This window comes from Sorex araneus, chromosome X (assembly GCF_027595985.1).
Source record: "Sorex araneus isolate mSorAra2 chromosome X, mSorAra2.pri, whole genome shotgun sequence".
Lineage (NCBI taxonomy): Eukaryota > Metazoa > Chordata > Mammalia > Eulipotyphla > Soricidae > Sorex > Sorex araneus.
In genome coordinates this window covers 11586877-11604964 of record NC_073313.1, presented here as the reverse complement: position 1 = coordinate 11604964, position 18088 = coordinate 11586877, and the positions used below count along the sequence as shown (strand labels likewise).

The 18088-nt window shown below is 52.6% G+C and overlaps 1 protein-coding gene across 3 annotated transcripts; it reads right to left on the bottom strand.

The window, feature by feature from the left end:
* Nucleotides 1–4420: 4420 nt before the first annotated feature.
* Nucleotides 4421–17837, bottom strand: MSL3 (MSL complex subunit 3). Of its 3 annotated transcripts, none has more exons than XM_055121830.1 (14): nucleotides 17705–17837; nucleotides 16527–16609; nucleotides 16076–16171; nucleotides 15500–15600; nucleotides 14646–14731; nucleotides 13953–14075; nucleotides 13226–13386; nucleotides 12807–12869; nucleotides 12278–12436; nucleotides 10647–10909; nucleotides 9804–9913; nucleotides 6670–6769; nucleotides 6277–6361; nucleotides 4421–5235 (listed from the first exon to the last, which is right to left on the bottom strand). In XM_055121830.1, exons 1-14 carry the CDS (start codon nucleotides 17804–17806, stop codon nucleotides 5136–5138), a joined length of 1632 nt encoding a protein of 543 aa, XP_054977805.1. In that variant the 5' UTR covers nucleotides 17807–17837; the 3' UTR covers nucleotides 4421–5135. The 3 variants fall into 3 exon arrangements, with proteins under 3 accessions (XP_054977805.1, XP_054977806.1, XP_054977807.1); XM_055121831.1 differs by having other exon boundaries at nucleotides 14649–14731; XM_055121832.1 differs by lacking the exon at nucleotides 12807–12869.
* Between the last annotated feature and the right edge of the window lie 251 nt (nucleotides 17838–18088).

Sequence of the window (18088 nt, the reverse complement as noted above, 5' to 3'; positions counted from 1 at the left end):
TGTAGACAGTGTCTTACTTAACAGTATTCCTCCCCCAACTCCTTGCTCTTTACTCATGCCCGTCTTTCCAATACTGGGGCAGTTTAGAGGCAGGAATGATTCGGAAACTAAATCTTAAAGGCCAGAGGCCACTAAATTACTGAAAAAACACCATCAGCCTAAGTAATTGCACGTGCTCAAATGTTTACAGCGGGCCCGAGCGATAGCACAGCGGGGAGGGCACTTGCCTTGCACCAGGCCGACCGGGGTTCAATCCCCGGCATCCCATATGTTCCCCAAGCACTGCCAGGAGTAATTCCTGAGTGAAGAGCCAGAAGCAACCCCCGAGCATCGCTGGGTGTGACCCAAAATGAAAAAACAAAAAAAGATGTTTACAGAGCTGATAACAGAACCGAAGAACATGTGTCAAGTTTGGTAACTTGATATTTGCACTTTTGTGTACACCATGCTATGGAATGACTATGATCTACTTCAGGAAAGGGTTTATTCCTCAATTTTTTTCCTAGTCCAATGATGTGACACAGAATTTACTGTAATATTTCCAATACACTTTCAGTGACTTAAAAGGAGAACATGACCACAACAAGTAATACTTTAAAAACTGCAAAACCTGGCAGTTTTGGAAAGTGACAATTTGCAAAGCTGACAAAATGGCCGTGAAATTAGTCCAGAGGCCTGGATAATCTCCCTGACACCTAGGCCCCCAGCCCCACCAGGACTGACCCCTGAGCAGGAGCCTGGACGCCACCACCACAGGCTGGAACCCCAAATACAAAACCAACTGACCAAAAAAGAATGTAGATTTTTTTCTAAGGATGGTGTATTCATTGCAGTCTCCGATTAATGATTTGCGAAATGATTCGAAATTGGGGTCACAGAGAGAGCAGGGTTTTAATGGGGCAACGCCAACCCCAGTTCTGCGAGCACCGCAGGGGTCACTGAGGATGACGGGAAGGGGCACAAACCCCGCCCCCTTCCAAAGAAGAAAATTAGAAACACGTGAGATGTTTTTGAAGCGCCTTAAATTCTAAGCTGTAAATCATGAAACTTTCAGCCAAGTTCATTAATCATTAATGAAATAATTAGGGAATGATTTCTTTCCCTTAAAGTTCCATTCAAGCTTTTTTTTTTTTTTTTTTTTTTTTTTGCTTTTTGGGTCACACCTGGCGATGCACAGGGGTTACTCCTGGCTCTGCACTCAGGAATTACCCCTGGCGGTGCTCAGGGGACCATATGGGATGCTGGGATTTGAACCCGGGTCGGACGCGTGCAAGGCAAACGCCCTACCCGCTGTGCTATCGCTCCAGCCCCTCCATTCAAGCTTTAAGGAAACGCAATACTTTGGTACCGAAAATGAAAGTACGCTGACTATACGGTAATGATCCAAAGGGGAGCAGTCTGTTTCGGTGGGGACGCTCTTTTTTTTCGAAGTGCTAGGAATAAACCCAACGGGGCCTAGGAGTCACACATGCATGCAGGGTCAAACTCAAATCTCTCGCACTCAGTCACATTCCCCGTCAAAGCAACTTTTTGTCTTTGCTGTTTTTCTTGCTGCAGTGCCAGGGGTGGGGGCCGGCCTGCTCTGCCACGGAGCCACGCCCCTGGCCCGGGCCGGGGGGTTATGTATCAAGTAAAGTCTCACAATCACTTTCTCTTCAGGACAATGAAAAAGTATTTGCCAAAACAGCCAAGACAGGGGCCGGAGAGAGAGCACAGCGGGTACGGTGCTGGCCTTGCACACCACCTTGCACCCCACATCCTAAGCACCCCAGGAATGATTCCGGAGCACAGAGCAGGAACAAGCCCTGAGCATTCACTGCCAGGTGTGGCCCGAAAACAAACAACAAAAAAAATAGCCAAGATAAAGCACTCCCAAAGCTCAACAACAAAAACACAGGAAGACGGCGCCAGAGCCAGCAGCTGACCTGGGTTCATTCCTCCACATCCCATAGGGTCCCCCGAGCCTGCCAGGAGTAACTCCTGAGTACAACACCAGGAGAAACCGATGACCATCTCTGGGTGTGGCCCAAAACAAACAAACAAACAAACACAACAAAAAAGGGAGAGACCTGGCATTTTCCAAGAGTACATAAAGATGACAGCCACAATCAAAAATATTCAACGTCACTATCCAGGAAGAACAAATGAAAACAACAGCGTCACCTTATCCTAGCAAGAATGGGCTACAAGAGGAAGACCAGAATTCCTAAGTGCTGGTGGAAACATGGTATCACTTGTATCACTTGTCACCCTGTTGATCCTCAATTTGCTCGAGCGGGCCCCAGTAACATCTCCATTTGTCCCTGTTGCGTGCTAGTGTAGCCCAATGATATCTGCTCGCTCCAGGAACAGGAAGAGCCTCAAACCGTTCATTCAGGGTTTTGACGAAGAAGTCTGACCGTCTCGTTGGTGGGCAACCACGCACTCTTTTGACGTCCCGTGGAATCCAATCGGTAACAGCTCTAGTCCAGCAGTCGTCTCTGAATCGCATTACTTGTCTGGCCCATCTGATTTTCGTTGCCTTGGCAAATGAGACAGCGTCCCTGATTCTTCTTTTTTTTTCTTTCTGGGTCACACCCGGTGATGCACAGGGGTTACTCCTGGCTCATGCGCTCAGGAATTTCTCCTGGCAGTGCCAGGGGGAACTTATGGGATGCTGGAAATTGAACCAGGTCGGCTGTGTGCAAGGCAAACGCCCTACCCACTGTGCTATTGTTCCAGCCCTAGTGTCCCTGATTCTTGACCTTCGACGGAGGTCAGAACTCTGGATTTCTTCTCTCACTTGAGTGAAACGTGATTCTCCTAATAGAAATAGAACTAGCATAGCTCTTTCTATCCCTCTTTGGGATACCTGAATAGCGTTCTCATCCGGAAACATGGTAATAACAGAAAATCACCCTCTGCTGCTGCAAATGCTGCATGGTACGATCTCTCTGGAAAACGGAAATAAAGCTTCCATAGGACGCTGCCATTCCACCTGAGAACCTACTCCCCAAAACACAAAACATTCACCAGAAAAGACATGAGTATTGGGGGCTGGAGCAATAGCACAGCGGGTAGGGCATTTGCCTTGCATGCGGCCGACCCGGGTTCAATTCCCAGCATCCCATATGGTCCCCTGAGCACCGTCAGGAGTAATTCCTGAGTGCAGAGCCAGGAGTAACCTCTGTGCATCGCCGGGTGTGAACCCCCCCCCCCAAAAAAAAAGACATGAGTATCTCGGTTCAGTGTCAGCGCTATTTCTGAGAGCCACGATCTGGAAACTACCAGATAGCACAACATGAACTGAGTCAACTGTGGTACCTATACACAATGGGCGAGGGTATGCGACTATAAGAAAAGATAAAACCTTGTGGTGTGATGCAACCTGGGAGGAACTGCACAATGTCAGGCTGAGTGACCTGAGAAGGTAAAAGATAAATACCAGCTCATCTCCCTCATGTGCAGAACATAAACAAAGTTTGAGGCCATTCCTAATGGACACACAGCCTGCGACAGAGCCACAGAACTGGGAGCAGAGGGGTGGGAGACAGGGACGGGAACATGGGGAAACGGTGGAGAGCCCGGAGCGGCGATCTGCAGCTGTAAACTCCTGACTTCGGAGCTACCGGAAACTACGAAACCTTAATCGATACCGGCTTTTACAATGCAGTAGCCAGACTCCAACAGTTTAGAGTACGCTGCAGGTGAGCCCCTACTGAAACAGGCCCCGAATAAACCAAAGGGAAATGAAGCTGAGCAAGAGCCCCCGGAAGCTTCTAGATTAGACACCCAAACCCAGAGTCCAACTGGGCAACTTGGCGCACGGAGATGGCCTCGACTCTGGGTTCCGTGCTCCAGCTCTCACGGCCCGGCGTTCGCAACCCATGCCTCAACCGCGTCAGTGGGGACCTTCCAAAGCTCCCTGCAGCCTTCGCTTATGCAAGGATCCTGGGAACATACGGTCCGGGGAGCAGCAGAGGCAAAGCAGAGGCGGAGCATCCCGCCTTGGGACCGGAACTGCAGAGGCGCAGAGTCGCGTGAGGATGAAAGGGCAGCTGCAGAGTGTTGCTGATGGAGCGGAATAAACGCTGGGACCTTGGAGAGGGACTGGACAGTGACAAGCTGCTAGCAGGGAAGAGCAAATGTTATCAAACAAACAGGCCTGCCCCCACGGGAAGCCCCGTCCCCACCCCGGTGATCGCCTTCTGGTCCAGATGCCGTGAGGCAAACCAAAGCGAATGGAACCAAAAAGGCACAGGCATGAAACAACGTTTCTCCAAGCCTGACTGTTCCTCTGTGATACAGAGGACAGGACGACAGGGAAAGCTTCTCTCCCGGCGCTTTCCAACAAGACCGGCGAGGCTTTATTTAGATCACGAAAAATAGCATTTTACAGAAAGGGAGACATAACATGACACAAGAAAGGATAGCTGTAAAATCCTCGAGACAAGCAATGCTTTATTTAAATTGGTAAAAATAAAGTTTTACAGAAAATGAACTGTAGCAAGCAAATACATGGATAGCTGCATGGATTTTTTTTTTTTTTGCTATCAATATCAACTCCAAGGTATGTTGGTACTACACTGCGATTTTGAAGCAAAACTGAAATTTGCTGGGCAGTTACACAGCCAAGGAGTTTGTAAATAAATTCTAGTTGCTGCTAACAAATAACTATAAAATATCATCACTAGCAAATAACTATAACAACTACTGAAATCATCTACTTTATGCAATTTCATTCTGTAAACTGTAACGCATCAGTATAGCTCATTTCCTGCAATTACAGCTTTCATGAACACAATGGCAAAGGTCACATATTAGAGCCCTTTCAGGCACCCAGGAAGTAATCTGTAACAGAAATAACTTCAGGCAGGGAGATGGATCAAAGGGCTAGAGCACATGCTTCACATGTGGGAGGCCCGGATTTAATCCCCAGCACCGTATGATCCCCCGAGCAGTCGGGAGAGGTCCTGAGCACCACCGGGTACTGTGCCCCCCCCTCCGCCCCGAAAGAAAACATTTAAATATGAAAACAACTCAAACAAATGGGCCTGCCCCTACTGGAAGCCCCCCGTCCCCACGCCAGCCAGTGTGGAAGGAAGGTCCACCACCTCCTAGCTCCCTACTGGAGCCTTCTGGAGAACCCCGAGATGTCAGTAGATCGCCCTGGGGTTCTTGGTGCTGTAGTGCGCCTCGCAGGCGGCCACGTAGGCAGACTCTGGGAAGAAGTCATCATGGTACTCAGCCAGAAACCTGCAAGGGGGAAACAGAGGTCCTGCTGACGATAATGGGTCGGGCCAAAGACCAGGAAGCCGAAGCTGAACTTCCGGCCGCTCTAACATTTATAACATTTATATTAGACAAAGGAAGAAGGTGGTTGTGATCTCCCTATCGAGGCTACTTCCACCCACGCTACTATCTGGTTTGTATGTTAATCGCTCGTTCGTAGAAGCCTTTCATGAGCTGTACAGAGTGAATTAGAAACAAACGTCCACTAGGTGGCAGTCTTGGCACAGGAACCCTTCAAACAAGCGCCTCAAGGCTTTTTCTCTACACTTCCTGGTGCCGGACTCGGGCAGGGAAACCTGGGACTGACGGCGGGCTGGGGGAAGGGACAGGTGCTCGAGCACTGTACAGCTGAAACTCAATCGGGAGCAACTTTGAGTCTCACGGTGATTCAATACATTTTTTTTTTGCTTTTTGAGTCAGAGCCAGCAATGCACAGGAGTCACTCATGGCTCTACACTTCAGAAATTACTCCTGGCAGTGCTCGGGGGACCCTATGGAATGCTGGGAATTGAACCCGTGTCGGCTGCGTGCAAGGCAAACGCCCTGCCCGCTGTGCTATCGCTCCAGCCCCAATCCCTTCTCTTACAGAAAACTTTTTTCTATTCACACTGCTAATGTCCAACTAGATTCTTCTTGTGGCAAAATGGATAGCCTTGATTCACACTGGATAAATTATGGGGGAAAGGAAATGCCAAAGACACCCTCTATTACAATTCTAGTTAGAAGCAGCTACTTAGGTGATGCTGCACCGAAGAAGCCGCGTCAGAAAGGAAGAGGTCGTCGTCTTCTTCTTCTTCTTCTTTTTTTTTTGCTTTTTGGGTCATACCCAGCGAATCACAATGGTTACTCCTGGCTCTGCACTCAGGAATTACTCCTGGCACTGCTCGGGGGACCATATGGGATGCCGGGAATCGAACCTGGGTCGGACAGTGTGCAAGGCAAATGCCCTACACGTTGTACTATTGCTCCAGCCCCGGCAGAAGGTCTTAAAATAATTACAAATACCTCAGAAAGAGATCAAAGTGCTTCAATAAAGCCTTCAGATTCTTCTCGGCGAAGGACATCTTCCCAAGGATTTCCGGAAGTTTCACTGCAGTACAAACAAAGCAAAACCATTTCCCACTGTCAAATGGCCGGGTGCGGGCCACCTCGGGGACCTTCTATGCCCATTTCTCATTGTTCTAATTCACATCTACATTATCAAACACAGTCAAAACGTCTGCTAAACAGAGTAGCTGTACAAATATTAACAGTTTCAACAAAAATTAAGATTCATTCAGTGCTTTGTGGGGGAAGAAGTCCCCTTTCAAAGATTTTCCTCAAAGTATCAGAGGATGCACCTAAGCTACCAGGCGAACTCTGGTTGAAATCAAAGTGTAAAAGGGGGGGATTTGTTACCGAACAAGCGCAGCAAGTGTTGGGCCCCATAAATAAACGAGGCTGGAGGTGGCTGGTCACTCGGGGGGTAACTTTCAGGCACAAGTTTCCAGGAAAGTACCTACGAAAAGCGTAAGAAAATAACGCTGTACCATTCTCTCTGAACACTCTGTTCCCCACAGCAGCCGGAAGTCACAGAGCAGCTGTCCCAGCTCCACCCCCCGTGCCCAGTGCCCATCCTCTGGCACCTCAGGAAGTGATTACAAGAGCAAACGTGGAAGCTGCAGGGAAAGTTCTCGGCCACCCATCGGACTTCCTATGAGAGCTGTTTGCAGGCAAGAGCCAGGGCTACGGGAGGCCCCAGCCGAGGATGCTAAAGAGCGAGCCATAAAAACGCTCAGTTCAACGGACAGCTGCAGGAAGTCAACAGGCCCTAAGATAAAGTATAAAATGAAATGCCTCCAAATTGCTCGAGAAGAGACCAAATAGTTGGTGCTTTTTCATGGGCAACACATGCGCTCTCTAGACAGACTGCTCACTAGTCTGCACGGCAAGAGCTGCCCATCATTTCTTCAAAACGGATTAGCTTTTTAAATAAATCACAGGAGGGTTGGAGGGCAAGTACAGCAGGCAGAGCGCTGGCTTTGCATGTGGCAGACCCGGATCCAATCTCCAGCATCCCATAGGGTCCCCCGCGCCTCGCCAGGAGTGACCCCTGAGCACAGAGCCAAGAGTAACCCCTGAGCATTCACCAGGGGTGGCCCACAAGCAGACAAAAAAAACCCTAAAAATAAAATAACCCAGTACACTTATTTAAAAAATAAGAACATAAATACATCTCACTTCTTTGACAACTCGGAGACACTTCTAATCACCTAAAAACTATGACAACTGTTTGGAGAGGAAAAAAGATGCCCTTCCATCAAAATAAACATAAGCTTGGAACCAGAACGATTATACAGCAGGTAGGGCCTCGCCTCACACGAGGCTGACCCAGGCTCCACCCCAGCACCCCATGTGGCCCCCGAGTGAAGAGCCAGGAGCAGGCCCTTCACCCCACCACACAGAGCACGCCGAGAGGCGCAGGGCCATGGGGGCAGCCCGCCTTCGGGCCAGAAAGCCTTTTTTTTTTTTTACTTTTTTTGGGGGGGTCACACCTGGCGATGCACAGGGGTTACTCCTGGCTCTGCACTCAGGAATTACCCCTGGCCATGCTCAGGGGACCATATGGGATGCTGGGATTTGAACCCAGTTTGGCCGCATGCAAGACAAACGCCCTACCCGCTGTGCTATCGCTCCAGCCCCCAGAAAGCCTCTAATAGTGCTAGGGATGGAATCCAGGGCCTCTGAATCAGCGCCTGGGCCCACCAAATCTGCAGTTTGGATTACTGGTTCCGCCAGGATGGAGGCCGCCTGTGGGGTGGATGCAGAACTATGCTATTTATTTGGGGGGGGGGGAGGTCATACCCAGCGATGCTCAGGGTTATTCCTGGCAGTGCTCGGGGAACCATATGGGATGCTGGGAATCAAACCGAGGTCGGCCGCGTGCAAGGCAAACGCCCTACCCGCTATACTGACCTCCAGCCCCGAATGCAGTTAGGAAGCAGCAACCTTATGGGACAGGCTTCACAGGCCTAGAAGCAAATTTGCTTCCACATGAAAGCCTGCAGCCCGTGACCCAGAATGGCACTTCCCAATCTGTTTTCTTTTTTTTTCTCTGATTTTTTTTTTTTTTTTGCTTTTTGGGCCATACCCAGAAATACACACTGGTCACTCCTGGCTCTGCACTCAGGAATTACCCCTGGTGGTGCTCAGGGGACCATATGGGATGCTGGGAATCGAACCCGGGTCGGCCGCGTGCAAGGCAAATGCCCTACCCACTGTGCTATCGCTCCAGCCCTTAGCCGATCTGTTTTCTGATGCCAGTCCCGCACCCTGGAAGAAGGGGGGGGTGCTCGCTTCAAAATGGTAATTTCCAGGGGCCACTGAGTGGTTTTTCTGCAAAGGGGGTTGCTTCCAAGGAAGTTTGGGAACAATCCTTTTTCCCAAGGGCAAGGGGCTGTACTGTCACCAACAGACGCCAGGTTCACACAACAACCCCGAGCTGGACTATCCAGAAGCCTCAAAAGAAAAATAGTCTTTCGGAGTATCTCAACATACCCTTAAATGCTAGCACCAAAGTGTTCCCGCAGGGACTGTCTAGACTAGCAGTTCCCTGAACTTCTCTCAACATCACTCTAACCATGCAGGGTGTCCCAGCTTATCCAGGACCAGCCACGGTCCTCGCACCCGGTCCAAGAGACCAGACGGAGACAAGAAGCCCCACAAAGACTAAAATAGTTCATCTCCGGCCTTCTGCAGAAAAGTGTGAGCACCTGTCCTATACAGTGAAATTCTGACATGAGAAGACAGGACAGCGGGTACTGTACGCGCCTCACATGCAGCCAACCCAGCTTCGATCCCTGGCACCATGTATCACCGCCTGAGCACAGAGCGATCTGACCCCTGGACAGGAGAAAGTCCTGGCACTGCCGGGTACGGCCCAATAACCAAAAAAGCCCGTGCCTCAGGAACTGCACTCGCTTACTGATATTTTTAACATGACTGCGAGTCAGGGCCAGAGCTAGAGTCCACCAGGCAGGACACTACGGCACAGGTCTGATCTGGGTTCAATCCCCAGCACCCGGATGGTCCCCCAAGGCGTGGCAGGTGTGACCCTGAGTGCAGAGCCAGGAGGAAGCCCTGAGAACCGTGGGGTGTGGCCTAAAAACCAAAGAAGGAAAAAACAATATAAGTATGGACTCCTAATAATGTTCTCATTTTAGAAACCCAAGGCCCGATTTTGTGCACGATATTAACGAGTTGACTCATTTGCACAGTCCCCCCAACACTTCCAGGGAAACACGGCGCTTCCTGCTGCCCCTTCCCCAGCACTAAGGAGAGAAAGAACCAGGAGAGGAAGAGCAACATTAGCTTTTTTTTTTTTTTTTTTTTTTTTGCTTTTTGGGTCACACCTGGTTCTACACTCAGGAATTACTCCTGGCGGTGCTCAGGGGACCATATGGGATGCTGGGGTTTGAACCCGGGTCGGCCGCGTGCAAGGCAAACGCCCTACCCACTGTGCTATTGCTCCAGCCCCAACATTAGCTTTTTACCTCATTTATTTCATTAGTTCTTCTGCCTTCGAAGCCGGCAAACACAGTGTTCCCTTCCTTGCTCGGAGTCAGAGGGACAGGCGAGGAGGATCTGCTATGCACAGGGGTCTCTTCAAAAGGAAAAAGAGGTGCGTTATCGGCCTGGATCGGAGCCTGCCGCAAGAGCAGGCGCAGAGTGGAGAAACTGCCCATCTCTAGCGGCTAAGTGAAAGTCCCTGTTACAAAAGGCAGTGCCCAGAATACTATGCTGGCGACAACAGCAACAAGACACGCAGAGAGATCAAGCACTGGGGGCCAGAGCGATGGCACCGAGGGGAGGGCACTGGCCTTGCACGCAGCCAGGCCAGGTTCCACCCCCAGCGTCCCGTATGTCGGCCCGATCTCCACCAGGAATAATTCCTGAGTGCAGCGCCCGGAGTAGCCCTGAGTACCACTGGGTGTGTCCCCGCAAAACCAAACATCAGTAAATAAATGCATCAGGCAAGTGCTGAGGGCTGGAGAGAGAGCACAGGGATCAACGCTGGCCTCGCACGCGGCCAACCCTGCCTCAATCCCGGGCATCATATATGGCCCCCACCAGCAGCAGGGGTGATCCCCGAGCACTGGCGGGTCTGGCAAACCTGCTCCCGCCCCCCCCCAAAGAGAAATCAAGTCCTGACAGGTCGCCTCTGAGAACACGGGAAGTGCCAGGAGTGCCAACAAAACACCGCGCGCCGTGTGATTTCCTGGGGAAAGCGCTGGGACAGGCAGCAAGAACTGGGCTGGGCAAGGGAAGCCCGAGAGCCGGGTGGCTGTCCCCTCCCCGGGGGGGGGGGGGCCCTGGCCCGTCCCTCGGCGACCTACTCTTTTCCAGGTGCAGGAAGAGTTTGGGCATGTTGGCGGACGTGTCCTGCTGCCGGCGCTTGGGCTGCGGCGAGGCGCTGCTCTCTGACAGTCTGTCGCAGCTGGCCGAGTGGCGCGTGGAGCGCCTCAGAGACTGCAGAGCTTCGGGCTCGGCTTTGCGCCGTTTGGGGGTGGCAGGCTCCCCCGAGGCAGGCTGGCTCTCCGTGGACTGCGGCGTGGATGGGTTCAAGAGAGGGGGGCTGGGAGAGAGCTCCTCCTGGTTCCTGCACGAGAGGGAGAGCACGCCCAGCTGTGCCGGACCTCCTCTCGGCACAGGACGGGCCCAGCCCTGGCCCGGGGTGCAGCGCTGTGACAAACAGCTCGCAGGGCACTGCAGACGGCCAGCAAAGCGGAGGCTGCTCAGCTGGGCATGGCCATGAGGGCGCTACCGCCACCTAGCGGGCACACACCAGGCTGCAGCTCAGCCGTCGCCCGTGCAGTCCCAGGTGAAGGCTCCAATCAGAGGCCGGGAAGGGGAACCGCTCACGGGGGAACGGCCCGCCCCAGACACGGGAAGCCGCAAGGTTTGGACCTGGGCACAGGGACAAGCGCACTGGTCCCCAGTGAGTCATGTCTGGCGCGAAAACGAGAAAGGCCGCCTCCGCCTCACCGCCCCTCTGCCGAGAAGGCAAGGGCGACTCCAAAGCCCAACAGCTGCCGTTAGGAAAAATGAAGTCATGAAATTTGCTTATACAGGGATGGCCATGGAGAGTCTCATGCTGGAGAAATGTGTCACACCGAGGGGGACAGACGAAGAATGATTGCACTCATTTGTGGGATATAAGAAAAACATAGGATGTGAGTAATACCCAAAGATGGTACAAACAAGAGCCCGGAGGACTGGGCTATGGCAGGGAGCTTGTCACGAAAGTGTGTGAAGGGTGAGAGGGCAGATAGGACAGAGAAGGGACCACAGAGACAATCAGCAACACTACTGCAAGCCACAGCGCCTAAAAGGAAAATGGGAGGGAGAGAGGGAGAGACAGAAAAAGAGACACATAGAGAGAATATAAAAGTATCTGCCACAGAGGCATGGGCAGGGGGGATGGGTGGGAGGAAAACTAGGGACACTGATGCTGGGGAATATACACTGGTGAAGGGATAGGCGGGAACACTGTATGACTGATACTCAGTAACAACCTTCTAACTATGTATCACTGGGATTTCATAATCCTTTTTGAAACAAATTTGAAACAATTTCGAGACAAATTTTGAAACAAATGTTTGAAACAATTTTGAACAAATTTTGAAACAATTTGAAACAAAAACCTATCCGAGGGGGCTGGAGTAATAGCACAGCCGGTAGGGCGTTTGCCTTGCATGCGGCCGACCTGGATTCGATTCCCAGCATCCCATATGGTCCCCTGAGCATCGCCAGGAGGTAACCCCCGTGCACGGCCGGGTGTGACCCAAAAAGCAAAACCAACTATTCGAAACCAACTGAGTTCCCCGGGCTAGAATCCCCACTGTGCAAACTCCTTCAGAAGCATCTGAAGGTGCCAGAGGACACGGCCTGGCCTTGGGGTAGGGCGGGCTCTCTCCAAAACCACGCTGAACTGTTTGCCCCGCGCCGCGTGGGCTCTGTCACTTACCTATTAGAGTTTGTGGCACTTTCCTTAATCGGAAGAAAAAATTTGGATGAGGTCACCTTTTTATACTGAACTTGTTCATACGGATAGAGCAAAACCAACGGAAGCGTATAATCGAAGGTTATTCGTAATCCATCCACCATCTCCTTACAAAGGTCAACACTGAGAGGACGAGAAACACGCAATTAGATCCGTGAAAGGCTTTCCGAATTTCCAAACAAGGAAGTTGCACTTTTTTTTTTAGCCAGGGAGAGTGTTAAGTACTATGTATTAACAGCTACACAGATCGAGAATGCAATTAATTTATAGGTGCTAACGATAAGGACATGGGAACATAGAGCTATACTAGAAAGTGCAGAAAGTGCACTAGTCATTTTAACTTACCACACTGAACACAAAAGAAACTGTTCAGTGCCAAGGAGCAGCCCAGGAAGCCTGTGCTGCAGAAGGTGGACAGACCCCAAACACTGGGAGCGACAAGGGACCACCCCCCTGAACTCCTCCTAACCCTTGCTTCAACTCCAACATCTACCTGTCTGACTCGCCTCCAGCTGGGTCACGTGTGCAAAGCAGATTACGAGGACGATTGCCCTGACTGGAATAAAAGACCTGATTGTAAATAAGCTTTGATAAAATGCTCATCTTTCATTCTGGTGCTTCTCAAGGCAAAAGAATTAGCTCTCCTCATTTATAGAACCGAAAAAAAAATTACTGGTCTTGATGCGGAGGCAGCGCGGAGACCACGCACCCAGACCACATACGCAGACAGTCACAGAACGGGACAATACTTTCAGATTCGCTGTGTTACTGAGTTGTTACAGGCTCAATTATCAAGTGACAAATGAAATAAATTGCGAGCGACTGAAATGGAGACAGGGTTACCATATTAGTCACTTCCCTAATATACAAAGAGAGAACCATGAAACACCGATCCCCTCCCACCCGACTCACTTCTTTTCTGCAGGGACATAATGCACATTCATGTTGGAGTGTGGCATAACATGATGGTGACGAGGCCTCTCACTGGCTGAAAAGGCTGCATTTATAGCAAAATGCTTCACATACGATTCCAAAATAGTTATGATGTTGGTCTGGCATGGAAGTTTCACTAACTGTTAACAATAATATAGACATTGGATTTATGCATCCCATTGTATATACCATATATTCCAAGAAACACTGGTCTAGTCTTTACCACTCTTTAGCTCAAAAGTCAAGCCAATTCTGTTCAGAGAATCTTTTCCATAAGGAAGTTCTGGAGCGCTCTCTTTGGTCGCGTCCCGACCACATCCCCCTGGAGTGGACAAGTGTTACTTCGTAAACCAGTGGACCTCAACTGAGGGGTCCAGCAGAACCACCCGTGCGCCTCTAAGGCTAGATCCACAGCCAACCCCCGCCACAGACCCATTACGGTGAAAGCTTTTGGCTGCCGCCTGGGCCGTCGGGGTTTGCGAAGCTCCCTGGAGGGCGGAGTAAGGGCAGCCGGGGCTGAGGGACACTGTGCTTCACCGGCATGGGCGGCGGAGCACTACTCTCAGAGAACTCTGACAACAACCTGAGCCAGGACAAGACCTAAGAGGTATCACTCCGCCAAGATTCTCAATCGCTGGAGGCTGTGGTCGCGAGAGAGGGCGACATACAAGCTCTACCGCGAATCTCTGGTATCCTCCCTATATACCCGTTTCCTCCTGTTGATATAGTAACAATCGTCTTCCAGTTTCTTCTTCAGAACCTCGGGGATCTCTATCGTTATGGTTCTCTCTTCCATCTCCCTTTTAGGCTGCAGCTCTGGGTCTTCCTTCTGCAACAGCACAATTCTCAGTTTAACTACGTCAAACAGTCGTCCAGAGAAAGCGTTAGGCAGGAAAGCCTGCCATGAAGCAAGCTTACAGGGATCCCCAACAGCTACGCCAAATGGAACCTGTGCACAGCTTCGACTGCGAAGCCCTCTGCGGCCTCAAAGGCCATTTCAGGCCTCTGTGAACGGCCGCTTTCATTTGCTCCCCGCTTACATTTATCAGTGGGACTCGTGTTCACTTCGAGAGCAGACCGAAGACAAAACTCTAATTAGCAACATTTACTGGATCAAATCCCCATTATAAAGTAAGAGAGAAAAACCAAGTTCACCATCTCACTGGAGAGGAACAGGCAACTGTGATTTGTGAGGCTGCCTTGTGTGTAAAGAGCAGGCGAGGGGTTCCTACAGGAAGTACCAACGAGATGCTTTCCCCAGAGACCACGTACCACTTTGTAATATGTGGCTTGAAAAGTGTATTCTTACAAAATAGTTCACAGCTGGAGAATTTTACCATTAAGATCAGGACCATTAAAATATATACCCCCGACAGTTTTTATAATGAAAACTTTATACCACTTCTCTCTTTCCTTCAATATCACTTTCTTCACTTATTTCTTCATCCTTTTCTTCACTACTGTCCTCAGAGGAAGTGCTTATTGCTAGGTGAAACAAAAGATTATCAGGCAAAGGGCATGATTGGGGACAGGGAAACGGCAGAGGGGGCCAGACGGCTTTGCATGCAGGATCCCATCCTTGGCACTGCACGGTCCCTCCAGCACCCCCACAAGCAACCCTCTGAGCACCAGGCCAGGAGCAGCCCCCCACTCGGGCAGGTGTGGCCCCCCCAACCCAAAGAGAACACAAAACTGCACGAGTCCCTGTGACCTCCCTAACTCTTCCACACAGAACAGTTTCCGGGTGAAGAGTGTTCGAGCGTCCACACTAAGACAATGCAGTCCTGCGTGTCTTTGATGTGCCGCACGCAAATATGTCTTTCAGAATGGAGAGGCACGGAGAGAAACGGAGCAGCGGCTTAACGCCCGAACCACACACGTGATCTGGAAGGATTTAGTAACCCGGGGTCTTGTGGTTCCCCTGGACATTCCCAAGTGGGTCCAAAGGCCAGGATGTGCCGAGAATATAAGCTGAGAACAGAGCCCGGGGGGTGAGGACAAGTAGAGCGCCCCGGCTGGCCAGGGTCCGGAGCCTGACTCCTGACCATGGAGATTTGATTTGGTTATGATTGAGATTTGATTGTGGACTTATGGAAACTTCAGTTAGTCATCAACAGAAGAGACGAATGCAATGGGCTGGAAATGCTCCCTGGCTAAACTCCTAATACAGACTGGCCCTCATCTTGCCTGCACTATGCAAGAAGCAGGACTAAGGGTTTTTTAGCCAGAGTCCAGTCAAGTCCAGCCACTCACAGTTTTCGTCGTTTTCATGTGTTTCTTCAACGGGAAGGCTTTTTAAGACAGAATCCACACCAGGCAGCCTGCAGCGCCGCTTCTTCCGTCCTGAGCTTCTCCTGAAAAGCATCAAATTTAACACCGACTCGCATGAGTCTTGAGGCAAAGAGATCTAATTACTATAGATTTTTTTGCTTTTTGGGTCACACCCAGCGATGCTTAGGGGTTACTCCTGGCTTTGCACTCAGGAATTACTCCTGGCAGTGCTTGGGGGACCATATGGGATGCCGGGGATCGAACCCGGGTCGGCCGCGTGCAAGGCAAACGCCCTACCCGCTGTGCTATCACTCCAGCCCCTAATTACTATTAAGTGCCCTAAAAGTATTCAACTTTAGCATATAAATGGTAATCTCCCCTTCCACACTGTAACCTCCCAGAAAACAGCAGTGATTTAGAAGGCAATGGAAACTATTAAGTTTCATAAATGAAGTTACTTAAAAAAAATCCTACTTGTCATATAATAGGGCTGATTAAATAAAATCAAAGGAGCAAGCACACTGATTAACACCGGTAGCGAGATTTTGGTTTTCTTACAAGCGAGCGACAGCTTTTCTTGCCAATTTACGCTGTAATCTCCGGTTTTCGTCGGTGTCCCGAAGTACATGATCTTCAGCTGCCCATCGGTCCCAACTAATCAGACAAAACAGGGAGGAAAAAGCAAAATTCAGCATTTTTTGACAGAAACGGCAAGGGTCCTATTCACATTTTAGAAAATGACCGCAATGTTTTTAAAATCACAAATAAAGGATGCAAATAAACTCTGCCCAAGCACTTATTCAGACAAAGAGACGGGGGCTTCCAGAATTCCAGAGACTCCTAACGGCACCAGCTGCTTTCAAGTAAACATTGGAGCAAGGAGCAAGGTTCAGTGACAAAGACACACACACACACAACCAAGCAGGAGGCAAAGCGGACCCACAACTGTTTCTACAACTGAACCCAGAAGTTTGCCATGACCCCGTGCGCGTCAAAGCAGTCCACTCACCTTCGGTTCCAACCATTAAAATGGATCAGATATTCTGGAATCTTTCTGCCCTTCTCGTCTTTCCCAATAATAACATCGACAATCTGAAAGCAGGAAAGGTCGGCCACAAACGCTAGCACGTCTGTGCTACCAGACACCGCACCGGGCACGCTTAGGACCTTTCTGGCCGAGAAAACAAAGCATCCTGTCCTTTTTTAGCCTGAGAGCCGAGGTGAAGCATTTTTCCTTTCAATTCCATGTATTTCCCTGAGTGGATGTCTCAAAATAGGAAACATCCCTCCACGCGGCGCGGGATTGGCCCCGCACGGTGACACCGCGCGCAGCCCGGGCGCCCATTGGCCGGCCCGTTTGTCCTTAGCCGCCCGGGGACACCTGGGGCTTGGAGTTTCGGGGCGCCGCGGCGGCCCGGGCCCCGAGCCTTGTCGGTGGGGGTCCCCGGAGGGAACGTCTGGGGCCGATGCGGGGCCCGACACGGCACGACCAGGGACGGGGTGGGGGGCTGGGCTCCGGGCGGGGCCCCGCTGCGGAACGCCCCGGCCTGGCATCCCTCCCCCCCCCCAGAACCGAGCCCACCCCGAACCCCCGTTTCCCAGCGGGCCCCGAGCCGCTCGGGGGGGGGGGCTCAGGCACCTCCTCCCGGCAGCGGCTGGCGGACGGGCCCGGGGTCCGACGCGGGGATCGGCCGCGGGGCCCCGGCGTCCGTCCCCGGGGCCAGGGCCACTGCGGCCTTAGGGGGGCGACGCGAGGGAGCCACTCACGCCCGGCACGGGGGCGCGAGGTCGGGCCCGGGCTCTGCCGGTGAGCGGGGCCGGACGGGAGCCTTAGCACGGCGACGGGATCCGGCGGCCGGCGGCCTCCTGCTCGCGAGGCCCTCGCCGGGGTCCGCAGCGCACGGCCGGCCCCAACTGCGGCCCCATGGGCCCCACGGCGTGTGTGGTGCCCGCTGCGCGTGCGCAGCGCTTCCCACCAGGACCGGAAGCGCCCCGCCCCGCCCCGCCCCGCCTCCCCCGCGCGCGCGCACAAGCGCGCCCCCTGCCGGCCGCGCGCGCGCACAGGCGCGGGCCCGGGAGCCGCCGTGAGGGAGCGCGCGGCCCCGCCGCTGGCCCCGCTCCGCGCCGCTTCCCGAGCCCGCGCCGCCCGCGCCCGCGCGCCGCCTCCCGCGCCCTCCGCGGCGGCACCTTGGCATCGTACAGCACCCGCGCCTTGGTGGGGTCAGGCTCGAAGCACAGCACTTTGTCCCCGGAGTGGAACTGACATCTCGTGCCCCCGCTCGCGCTCATTTGCTCATCGCGGCACGGGGCGCGGCTCCGCGGCGGGCGGGGCGCGCGCGTGGGGGAGGGGAGGGGGGGCGGGGAGGGACGGCGGCCGCGCGGGGTGGCGGGGGCGGCGGCACCGGAGCGGGACTGGCCGAGGCCGCGGCGGGCCCGCCCCATGCCCGCCCTCGGAGCCCGGCGTGGGGCCGGGGTCAGGCCGCCGCCCGCGGAGCCACCTGCCCGCGCCGCCCCGGGGGCCGCGCCCGCTGCCCGCCCCCGCGCCGCTGGACTCGGGGCCGAGCGGCCGAG

Bases quoted from the DNA above. Each gene is read 5' to 3' on its own strand.
- MSL3 (XM_055121830.1), bottom strand. From the start codon at position 17,806: ATGAGCGCGAGCGGGGGCACGAGATGTCAGTTCCACTCCGGGGACAAA. The intron at 12,437-12,806 runs GTAGATGTTGGA...TCGTCCTCTCAG, and splicing joins GCTGGAGGCGAGTCAGACAG to TGTTGACCTTTGTAAGGAGA. The intron at 5,236-6,276 runs GTATTTGTAATT...TCCCCCTTGCAG, and splicing joins CACTTTGATCTCTTTCTGAG to GTTTCTGGCTGAGTACCATG.